The sequence below is a fragment of the Mus caroli genome, chromosome 5 (assembly GCF_900094665.2).
Source record: "Mus caroli chromosome 5, CAROLI_EIJ_v1.1, whole genome shotgun sequence".
NCBI lineage: Eukaryota > Metazoa > Chordata > Mammalia > Rodentia > Muridae > Mus > Mus caroli.
Window position 1 is genome coordinate 127,509,484 of NC_034574.1, and position 11,742 is coordinate 127,521,225.

At 51.7% G+C, this 11,742-nt stretch overlaps 1 protein-coding gene across 2 annotated transcripts in view; it reads right to left on the reverse strand.

Annotated features, from left to right (window-relative positions):
- Positions 1–1,064: 1,064 nt before the first annotated feature.
- Positions 1,065–11,742, reverse strand: part of Eln (elastin) — a 44,999-nt gene continuing 34,321 nt past the window's right edge. For both annotated transcript variants that reach the window (XM_021163395.2, XM_029477966.1), the window contains exons 25-37: positions 11,175–11,315; positions 11,031–11,090; positions 9,733–9,864; positions 8,780–8,818; positions 6,683–6,766; positions 6,532–6,594; positions 6,236–6,361; positions 5,121–5,159; positions 4,919–4,969; positions 4,290–4,334; positions 3,830–3,859; positions 2,765–2,815; positions 1,065–2,076 (exon numbers count right to left, since the gene is read on the reverse strand). In XM_021163395.2, the coding sequence (XP_021019054.1) occupies positions 2,033–2,076; positions 2,765–2,815; positions 3,830–3,859; positions 4,290–4,334; positions 4,919–4,969; positions 5,121–5,159; positions 6,236–6,361; positions 6,532–6,594; positions 6,683–6,766; positions 8,780–8,818; positions 9,733–9,864; positions 11,031–11,090; positions 11,175–11,315 (905 nt within the window). In that variant the 3' untranslated portion in view covers positions 1,065–2,032. The remainder of the gene's footprint in view (positions 2,077–2,764; positions 2,816–3,829; positions 3,860–4,289; positions 4,335–4,918; positions 4,970–5,120; positions 5,160–6,235; positions 6,362–6,531; positions 6,595–6,682; positions 6,767–8,779; positions 8,819–9,732; positions 9,865–11,030; positions 11,091–11,174; positions 11,316–11,742) is intronic.

Genomic DNA, 11,742 nt, shown 5'->3' on the forward strand with positions numbered 1-11,742 from the left:
TAACCCCCTAATGTTGGGGATAAGTGTTCACCTCTGAGTTCCAGTGCGAGACCCTTTCTAGAGAACTGCAGGCAAACACTTTCACACTAAACCAAGGTCAGAACTCCTCACTGGGGGATTCTAGGCAGGAGCTCTACCACTGAGCCACGCCCCCAGCCCCTCCTTGGGGGAGTCTAGGCAGGGGCTCTACCACTGAGCCACCCCCCCAGCCCCTCCTTGGGGGAGTCTAGGCAGGGGCTCTACCACTGAGCCACNCCCCCAGCCCCTCCTTGGGGGAGTCTAGGCAGGGGCTCTACCACTGAGCCACGCCCCCAGCCCCTCCCTGGGGGATTCTAGGAAGGTGCTCTACTACTTAGCTATATCCCAAAGTGACAACAGCTGAGTTGGGCGTCAACCTCCTCAATATATCCTGGGCAGTGGATGTTCTTTACATTACAACCAATTTACCACCAGGGCAGGAGTTGAAAGCAGGAAAAACAAAACAAAACAAAACAACTCCACAAAGGTGTCTGAGGAGATGGCTCAGTTGATAGAATGCTAGCTGTTCTGAATTTGGTCCCCAGAACCCATGTACAAAGCAAAAAAGCAGGGTTTGGTGGTGAGTGCTTATAATTTCAGCACTTGAGGGAAGGGGCAGACCCAGGCAAAACCCTGTGGTTCTGCTAGGTGAGTTCTAGGTAAGGGGGAGACTATACCTCAAACGAGAGAGAGATAGTACACAAGAGGTAACACTCAAAGTTGTTCTCTGGCTTCTGCACACACGTGTGTGTGGACTTGAACACACACCAACGCATACAAACCTCAAAGAGACCCAAGACAATAGCCTTTAAAAAGTTTGTATTTATTAGTCATTGCTAGAGCAATCAATTCTCTTTTCTTATTTTGTTTTTGATTTTTTTAAAAATGTGTGTTTCATCCAGAGTTATACCAAAGCGATTAAAATGAATTTTCTCCTGAGGATATAGCTCCCCAGATTAGAAATGTTTTTTTTTTCTCTCTCTCCCCAATTAGCCACAAAAATAAACCCAAAGAACACACCAACAATCAAACATCATCCCCAAATATCCAGGACAAAAAATAAAATATTTTATTGATCTATCACAGCGAAACACAAAGAGGTGGGGTGGTGAGACATGCTCTGTAAGAGTGGCTCCAGGAAGAACGGGGTTACAGTACTGCATGTGGGGACAACCAGCCCACACAACCCTTTGCACCCTAGGCCAGCATCGGGGTGTGTGGTGGGGACGAGGACAGGCTGCCATGACAGGTGAACCAGGTTGAGAGTGGGTATGCCCAGCCAGCTTAATGGCACCAGGCAGTCAGGATGGACAGATGGATGGATGGATGGATAGATGGATGGATGGATGGATGGATGGATGGATGAGTAGGTGGATAGGTGGTTGGCAGGTGGATTCCATAAGAACAAGGGAGCTATTCCCAGTGTGAGGAGCCATCTGACTCCAGGGTGTCCCAGATGCGGGAAGTAGCTATTGGTAACAGGAGGCAGGGACAAGGGGACCCAAAGAGAGAGGGATCATGTCACCAAATCCATCGTCAAGGCTTCCGGTATTTGGGTACCAATGGGATGCAGCCAGGAATGGCTCCTGGTGGGCAGGGGGAGGTGGGACTGCCCAACAAAGGTGTGCACCATCTTAATAGAGGGGCTTCAGGGAAGGGGGCAATCCCCCCTGGGATACCCTTCCCTCCTCCCTCCCCCCACAAAGAAGAAGCACCAACATGTAGCACCAATTTCCCTTGGAGATGGAGACTGTGGGGGGGAGCTCCTGGGTGGGAAGAGATGGGACACCCGCCCTGGCCTCTGATGTAGGGTGGGGGGAGTTTCTGGTTAGGGCTGCATGGCTGCTGCTGTCTGATTTCCTTGTCCTGTGGGTTTCCAAGGCCACTGGCCTGTTGTCCCCTCCCAGGTGGGGGTCAGGGGGATGGAGGAGGGGGTGGTCATAGAAGGTTTACATTCTCCACCAAGCAGTAGCACCAACGTTGATGAGGTCGCGAGTCAGGGGTCCCCAGAAGATCACTTTCTCTTCCGGCCACAGGATTTCCCAAAGCAGCCCCCACCTGGGTTGGGACAAGGCACAGACAAGTGATGGTCAGCTTGGTCCCTCTGTCTGCTTCCATCCCAGGAAAAATCTGAAAGAAGCTAGTCTGTCCTTCCTTCCTTCCTTTCTTTCTTCCTTCCTTCCTTCCTTCCTTCCTTCCTTCCTTCCTCCCTCCCTCCCTCCCTCCCTTCCGTCCTGAGATTATAGGCATACCCCACCTTGCTTGGTTTTATACTATGCTAGGGATAAAACCTAGAGCTACATTCTCATTGCGCTCTCTCTCTCTCTCTCTCTCTCTCTCTCTCTCTCTCTCTCTCTCTCTGGTTTGGGTTGTTGTTGACACTGTTTCCTACAGAGTCCAGGCTGGCCAATGCTTCTGCCCCAGCCTGCTGAATTCTGAGAAGACCTGTTTAGCAAACCTGGGGATAGATAGATAGCCTGGGGTAGGGAGGTAGCACAGGCTGGTGTCTAGCCCTCATGTAGTTTCTCCCAGATGTGGCCTGTTAGTGCCATCTGGTGGTCTGTCCTGGAAGTCCTTCCCACTCTCATTATCTCAGACTCCTCTGCGCAGAGAGGGACATGGGCAAGAATGTCCAGGCTACACCAAGGGTAAGCATGGAGGGTCCTAGACCTGCTCCCATCTATGAATATATGCATTGACCTCTAACTCTGTGTCTTCCTTCCCTAGGGACAGAGTCTCTACTTACCTTGGTATCCCAGGGCTCCAAGGGCTCCTCCATAGGGCTTCGGTGGTTTTCCTGTGTATGGGGGTGTTGGCAAAGGATGAGGTGGGGAGGATACTGGGTTCCCCTATTTCTACCAGCATCCTCACCTTGTGCCAACTCCACCCTGTTTTTGTAGGCTCCTAAGACCTTCCTGCCAATCAGCCCACCTACCTCTGGTCTTGCTAACACCTTTCTTCCCAGAGTCAAGTTCTGTAGTATTGGGACGGAACCTTGACCTAGTGCATTCTAGACAAGAGCTCTGTTCCTGAGCGACACTCCTGGATCCTATGTGGGGAATTCTAGGCCGGTGCTCTACCAGTGAGCCACGCCCCCAGCCCCTCCCTAGGGGATTCTAGGCAGGGGCTCTACCACTGAGCCACGCCCCCAGCCCCTCACTGGGGGATTCTAGGCAGGGGCTCTACCACTGAGCCACGCCCCCAGCCCCTCACTGGGGGATTCTAGGCAGGGGCTCTACCACTGAGCCACGCCCCCAGCCCCTCACTGGGGGATTCTAGGCAGGGGCTCTACCACTGAGCCACACCCCCAGCCCCTCACTGGGGGATTCTAGGCAGGGGCTCTACCACTGAGCCACGCCCCCAGCCCCTCACTGGGGGATTCTAGGCAGGTGCTCTACCACTGAGCCACGCCCCCAGCCCCTCCCTGGGGGGTTCTAGGCAGGGGTTCTATCACTGAATCACGCCTGTAACGTATCAGAAAGATTCTAAGTAAGAGATTTATTGCTGAGCCACTGATTGGAGGGTTCTAGACAGGTAACCTACCACCAATTCACACTCCCAGCCCCTCACTAGGGGTTTCTAAGTAATTGCTTTACTGCTGAGTTACATCAACAGCCCTTAAAAAAGTGTTTATAAAAGACTTTGAGACAGAGTTTTGCTGAGTTGACTAAGTTGTTTGGAATGCTCTCCATTGCCCAGGCTAGTCTTGAACTTTGATCCTTCTGCTTCCGCCTCCATAGCCCCCAATAGTGCTAAGATTCCTTCTACCAACAAGGCTAGTTTATGAGATGTCTTTTTACTGAAGACTCACCACCAACTCCCAGGCCCCCAGCACCACCACCTATGGGGTAAGAAGAAGAAAAGGTAATATCAGTGCGCCCACTTCTGGGAGCCTGCCATGCTCCTCCCTGATTGGAGCAGGACCTGTGATATAGGAACGGGCCAGTCCTGTACTTGGGTAGCAGGAGTTCCTGATTCTGTCTCTGCTCACTGTGGGATCTTTGAATAGTGGTTAGTGGTCTCCGAGCCTCAGTTTACCTCAGGAGAAGTATTACTCAGGAGAAGGAAGCTCTTTGACCCACAGGGACACTGAGAGATATGAAGGGTGTCCCTGTCCTTAGAAAGGTCCTTATGGACCAGATTGGTGTCTGGGCTCATCTTTGGGTCTATTATAGATGGTAGCTCAGCTCTTCTGGACAGATGGAGCAGAGGAGAGGGAAGAGTCTGGCAGAGCCCAGAACAGGGTTCCAGGGCAGGACACTTGGGCATACCTGGATAAATAGGAGAAAGTCCAAAGCCAGGTCTTGCTGCAACTCCTGAAAGAGAGACTTATGGTTGGTGATGTGTGGTGGCAGGCCATGCTGTAGCCTTATCACCTGGTCATGATGTCTGGTACCAGCTCCTTCCCACTGCCGTATGCTACTGAAGCCACATTCTTTGTGGGGTGTTTGTGTGTAGTGCATTTGTGCCTGCAAGCAAGTTCTCTCACTAAACCTTTTGTTTACTAATTTGGCAAAATTAGCTGGGCCAGCAAACTTTAGGGATCCTCCAATCACCTCCTCCCCAGCTTGCAAATTTTACATGCACACTGGGAGTTTGAACTCAGGTCTTCATGTTTGCATTTAAATGCTTTGCTAACTGAGCCATGTCCTCAAGCCTTGAAGTCCCTTTCTTAATTAAATGTCTCTGTCTCATATGCCTGTGTGGTGCCTTGTGGCTTATGCCCTAAGCTTGGTTGGCAGTATGCTCAACTTGGGGGGCGGGTACTCCTTCCATAGTTGCCTCCTGTCCTAGAGCGATTTTTCCATTTACAGACCTCACGTGAATTTAGTTTCCAGAACCCCACTGATTGTCCCCCAGAGCCAAGCAGATCTGAGAACAATACAAGAGTTAGCCATACCTCCACCTGGGAATGGCCTGGCTCCTAGGACACCTCCAAGGCCAGCAGCACCTGGGGAGAGGACAGAGGGGCGTCAGGGTGGACACAAGGCTGCTGGCACTCTGGACAAGACCTTCAGGGGTACCATGAGACAGGCAGGTGTGGGTCGTGGTAATGGGGGTGCAAGCCTGTTGGGGACAGGGAGGCCACAGGGGAATCTCACCATATTTGGCTGCCTTAGCAGCTGCAGCAGGGGACACACCTGGAGGAAACAGGCACAGGAGAGCTCAGCAAAGCCACCTCTCTTTCCCACTCCAGCCCATTTAGCTGATCAGCATCTGCCCCTGACTTGTCCACCCATATCCACATCCCACCATTCCACCATCCCTCCTCCATCACACCCATCTTTCTAATAGTCTCTGTCTCTGTCTGTCTCTGTCTTTCTCTCTCTCTGGTGCTAGGAATGAACTCCAGGATCTAATGCATGCTAGTGTTATACCATTCAGTAATGCTTCTAGCTCTTCACTGGGGATTCTAGGCAGGTGCTCTCCCACTGAGCCAAGCACCAAGCACCTTCCTGGGGGACTCTAGGCAGGGGCTCCACCACTGAGCCAAGCACCAAGCACCTTCCTGGGGGACTCTAGGCAGGGGCTCCACCACTGAGCCATGCCCCCCAGCCCCTCCCTGGGGGATTCTAGGCAGGGGTTTTCCCACTGAGCCACACCCCCAGCCCTTTACTGGGGGATTCTAGGCAGGGGCTCCACCACTGAGCCACACCCCCAGCTCCTCACTGGGGGATTCTAGGCAAGTGCACTACCAGTGATCTATCTCCCTGGACATTAAGCTGCTATTCTATGTCTAGTCTTGGGGAGTACCGCACACAGGGTAGTTTAGGTAGGGAGACACAATGGCAGAGAGAGGAGAGAGAGAGAAGCACACATCCACCATGATGGTAGAGACTTTAGGGAAGTAATTCCTCTCCAGTCTCTGAGTTTTCTTGTCTGAGAAATGGGTCTGACTATAATATGCTAATAAGCCCTCACCTGGTGGGTTGACAGAGAGGAGAAGACAGGTGTTTAGGGACCTCTGTGTCAGCGGGCAGCCCGGTTCCTGCTTGCTTAAGCTCTCTACCCCTTTGCTTTCAGACATGATCTAACATATCCTAGGCTGACCTTGCACTCCCTGAGTAGCTCAGGTTAGCCTTCAACTCATGATCCTCCTGCCTTCGCTTCCTGAGTGCTGGATGACAGTCTGTTTGTCTTCATACCGGCTTTGGTATGCCTCTTTCTCCTTCTCATAAACCTCACTTACTCCTTAACTCCAAGGCCTGCAGCTTACCTACACCAGCTCCCAGTCCACCGGCTCCCAGTCCACCGGCTCCCAGTCCACCAGCTCCCAGTCCACCGGCTCCCAGTCCACCGGCCCCCAGTCCACCGGCTCCCAATCCTCCGGCTCCACCAAGGCCTGAGTGAGGGGAGACCCATGCATTACACACACTGTCAGAAGACTCTCATTAAGACCCTCTTGGCAAGGGGTCCCTGAGCTCCCAGTCATCTCTGGGATTCCCAATGCCCAGAAAGTGGCTGGGCCCCAGGGGCTCAGGGATAGGCCAGGGAAGCTGAACTCTTGCTTACCATACTGGGCAGCCTTAGCAGCAGCTTTGGCAGCAGCAGCGGCAGCAGCAGGGGGTGCAGCTCCTGGGAACACAGGGACTCAAGGAGGAACTGCATGGGAGTCTCAGGCTCCATTTCCAGCCAACCCATTTTGGGGACAGCAAAAACATACCTGCTACTCCACCGGGAACACCAGCCCCACCAAGTCCTCCAGGTCCACCGAGACCTCCAGGGCCACCAAGGCCACCTGCTGCTCCTGTGGAGAGAGGACCAAGGGACAGTACCCATATTTTCATTTGTCGTTTGAAGACCAGATCACTTATAGCTCATGTTGGCTTTGGGTTTTCTGCATGGCTGAGGATGGCTTAGAACTCTTGACCCTCCTGCTTTCATCTCCCAAGTACAGGAGTTTATAGGCATATGCTATATTCTCTATATATATGCCTAGAACTTTGTTCTTTTGACTTTTGTTTTTCTGTTTTTTTTTTTTTTTTTTTTAATTTCCCTAAGAGAGGGTTTCTCTGTATAGCCCTGGTTGTTCTGGAACTCAGGTTGTAGACTGGGCTGGCTTTGAACTCAGAGATATACCTGCCTCTGCCTCATAAATGCTGGGATTAAAAGTACCACCACCACCCAGCTACTTTTTTCTTTTTTAAAAAGATGTATTTATTTATTTTATGTATATGAATACACTGTAGCTGTCTTCAGACAGGCCAGAAGAGGGCATCGGATCCCATTACAGATGATTGCTGGGAATTGAACTTAGGACCTCTGGAGTCAGAGCTGGACTTTAGAGGAGTCAGTGCTCTGAATCACTGAGCCATCTCTCCAGCCCCTCCTTTTTTCTTTTCTTTTCTTTTTGTCCTAGTGAGATGGTCTCACTAAGTTGCTGAGACTGACCTGGAACTCATGACCTATTGGCCCCATTTCAGCTTCCTGACTGCTAGGATGACAGGTAGCATCCTACCTTCAGAGTCCTATTTCTCAAAGATGTGTTCATACCCTAGGGACATAAGGCAGAAATGCAACCTAGACCTGTGGGACTCTAGGCAAGTTCTCTACCAGTGAATCGCAAACCCAGCCCCTCACTGGGGAATTCTAGGCAGGGGCTCTACCACTGAGTCATGGCCTCAGGCCTTCATTGGGGGATTCTAGGCAGGGGTTCTACCACTGAGCCATGTCTTCAAGCCCTTTGCTTGGGAATCCCAGGCAGGCACTCATCTTTCTTTGGATTATTTTTTTCTGAGTCAGGCTCTCGCTCTTTAGGCCATGCTACCTTTGAACCTGAGATTCTCCTGCCTCAGCCTTTGAAAAGCTGGCCTCCAGGTGTGATCTGCCATTCTAGGCAGTCATACCAGTTTTACCGATGAGAAGGTTGAGGCAAGGAAGAGGTTAAACAGAATGCTGTGTTCAAGGTCCTAAGGGCAGGAAAGGCCCCAGTGGCTGCTCTTCCAGGAGCTCCTTAGTGTGTTTCCCTGGTAAAGTCTGTTGACTAGGGCCAAGAGCAGCTGGCACAGAACCTGAGAGGAAGCTGTGGGTGACCAGGGGCTGTGTGTGTGTGTGTGTGTGGGTGTGTGTGTGTGTGTAGCTGAGGAATGGGATTTTCCGAGGTGGAAATTGGCCTCAAGTAGACAAACTGTGGCCAGTTGGCGCATCCCTGGCAGAGGCCCCCCTGCCTGGCTCTTTAGGAGGCCAGGAATGTGGGGGTCACAGACAGTGTGGGTCTGGCTAGAGTGCCAAGTGGCAAGGCGCGCGGGTCTGCCACGTCCTCCAGGCTGGCGTGTATTGGGCAAAGTCATGCTGACAGAAAAGGAGGAAGGAGGCCTGGGGATGCCTGCACAAGGAATATCCACAACTCCATGGCTCCTTGGCCAAAGGGCAGAGTGGAGCGGGGGCTGAAGCTGCCCAGCCTTGTAGGACCAACATCAGTGACATTCCCTCTGTTCCACAGAAACTGTCAGGGTTGGAGTGGAGCTTGGAGTTAGGAGTTGTTGTAGGTGAGACAGGGTATATATACTACAGCCCAGGTTGGCTCTGGACTCTCCCTGTAGCCAAGGGTAGCCTTCTGGCTCCACTCTCCAGGAGCTAGGATTATAGGTGTGTACCACCATGTCAGGCACAGCAGGTGTGTTTGGCTGCCACACAGGGGTTAATAGGCAAGTGGTAGGACTATGGCTGTCATTCAGATGTCCCTCAGAATGACTGCCCAGCCCTATACTGTCAAGGCTGGCGGGAGTGACAAGGGGACCAGTTGGTGTGTAGCACCCACCATATTTAGCAGCTTTGGATGCAGCCAGGGATCCAGGTACTGTGGAAAAAGGGAAAGAAATCAGTTGCTGAGTTCTGGACCCAGGGTTCTGTAACCTCTTCCAGGAAGCCCATCCTGACTTCTATCTAGATCATATGTTTTAAAGCCCTGAAACTCTATAGCACTCTAGCCAGGGGGCAGGGAGGGGTCTACTTGTAGACACAAGGCTCCAGTATTTTACCCTGACATTGTACAACTGGTACTCCTATGCTTGTCCCTTCTTATACCCTCTAGGCCCAGTGTTGCCTGACTGTGACTGGGCCCATAGTGAGGCTCAGCAGTCACATGATGAAGAACTGGGGTTCCTAGTGATATCCTTGTCCTAGTGCATTTTCAGAAAGATAACAGACTGGCCTGGAGAAAGAAACGTTTACCTTCCTTTCTGTGGGTGTTAGGTGGGCTCTTTTGACTGGTCTGCAGCCTCGTTACACCTCCCTCTAAAACCTTACATTCTGGAGTTGTTGGGCATCCCCTCTCTCCCCTACTACCCCATTTGCTCTATTTCTGCTTGGTACTGGAAATGGAACCCAGGACCTCACCCATGCTAGGCAGGGGCTCTACCCCTGAGCCATATTCTGGCCCCTCACTGGGGGGTTCTAGGTAGGTGCTCTAACCATTGTGCTACTGGACTAGCCTCTGTTGTATTGTGTCTGTCTGTCTATCTTTTAAGATAGCATCTTACAATATTATGCAGGTCAGCCTTGGAGCCTTTCTACAGGGCAGGCTGGTCTTGAACTCGTAAGCCTCATGTCTCAGCCTCCTGAGTAGCTGAGATGGCAGGCCTGTACCCATATGTTTTTGCCAGCTCAGGAAAACCTAATGGATGCTGGGTAGAGATAGAGTCCTGGGAGGAGGTGGGTCCTCTTTCTTTGAGCTCAAGTGTATTTTCTACCAAATTATAGAATTTTCCTTACCTGCTCCAGCTCCAAATCCAGGGACACCAGCACCAGCCCCAAATCCAGGGACACCAGCACCAGTCCCAAATCCGGGGACACCAGCACCAGCCCCAAATCCGGGGACACCAGCTCCAAGCCCAGCGGCAGCTCCTGCAGAGAGGATGGTAGTAGATGGTTCTATATATGTGGAATGTTGCCCCTGGGAGGCGCCCTAACTCAGGAGCTGAGTCAGACCTCCAAGGGAGCAGAGGCCTCCTCCCCAGCTTAGTCCTGCCGGCTTACACCAGATTCCATGTTTTTATTATTGTGTATCTAAATAATTTATTCTTATTTTATGTGCATTTGTGTTTTGCCTGTGTGTTTGTGTGAGTATCAGATCTTGGAGGTATAGACAGTTGTGACCTGCTATTTAGGTGATGGGAATTGAACCCAGGTCCTCTGGAAGAGCAGTCAGTGCTTTTAACCCTTGAGCCATGTCTCCAGCCCCAATTCTTATTGTTTTTTTGAGACAAGGTCTTCTTGCTAGCCTGGAACTATATATAGACCAGGCTGGCATCAAACTCACAGAGATCTGCCTACCTCTGCCTCCCAAGTGCTGGGATTAGAGGTGTGCACTACCATTCTTAGCTTTTGGAGAAAATCTATTTAATTCCCACCCATGCCAAGGTCTCAGGTACCCAGGCTGGACTTAAACTGAAGGTACTCTTTTTGTTGTTGTTGTTTTTTTGAGACAGGGTTTCTCTGTATAGCCCTGGCTGTCCTGGGGCTCACTATGTAGACCAGGCTGGCCTCGAACTCAGAAATCCACCTGCCTCTGCCTCCCAAGTGCTGGGATTAAAGGCGTGTGCCACCACACCTGGCTCTGAAGGTACTCTTGAATTGCTGGTCCCGTTGCTTCTATCTCACAAGCTCTGGGATGGGTTTATAGGTATGCACCACCATGCCTGTTTTAGGCAGTGCTGGGGATGGAAGCCAGGGCTTCGTGCATGCTAGGTAAGCCCTCTATCATCTGAAGCGCATCCTCACCCTGAACCTCTTACATTCTCCTAGTGACCTTCTATGTGTAGCTGTGCCATCGACCCCCGCACACTTGATACATAAACTAAAAGAAGCCGGAAGCCACTCAGCTATCTTGGGAACCAAGACTGGAAGCCAGGCCTCCCTCTTGCTGGGTCTGTACTTCTGAGCCCTCTGCTAGGTGACATGGGCATCTTAAAGACAGTAGGGATGGATCTGAGAGGCTGTGTCCTGTGGCTATGTGCCCTGGCCGGGTGGGGGTGGGTGGGGACAGCAGAGAGAAATCAAAGCGCACTCACTGTACTGGGCTTTGGCAGCTGCCTTAGCAGCAGATTTAGCGGCAGCCGGTGACCCTGCTCCTGGAGAGAGAGGAAGAATATTCAAGATGGCACCCGTGAAGGTTCCAGGGAACCCTTGGTCCCACTCAATCCACCATAGCTCACCTCCAAGACCGCCAGGACCAGCTCCAATACCAGTAACACCACCAGGGCCGACTCCACCAGGAACCCCTCCAACACCAACTCCACCGGGAATCCCACCAACACCAACTCCACCGGGAATCCCACCAACACCAGGGCCCAAACCTAAAAGAGAAGGAATAGTTTATCTGTAATCAAGGCCTAAACAAAGAGAACAGGAGCTGTTGCAAAGAGCCTCAGCTGAGTCAGGAGCTGTGGGTTCCCTTCCCAGCCGTGGAAAAGACTTGCTGTATGATCTTGGGGCCAGATATTTTGCCTTGCTGGGCCTCTTTTTGCTCCTATGTAATAAGAGTCAGATGTAAATCTAGTCATTTGTAACCTTTTGAGGGATGATAGGGACACTTTGGAGGCTGGCTTGAGGACGGTGGAGGACAAGCAGGTTTGTTCTTTGTTGTTTGTTTCACTTTTTTCTTTTTTAGTATTAGAGAATAAATGGGAGGCCTTGAACATGCTAGGTAAGTGCTCTACCACTGAGCCACGCCCCCAGCCCCTCACTGGGGGATTCTAGGCAGGGGCTCTACCACTGAGCCAC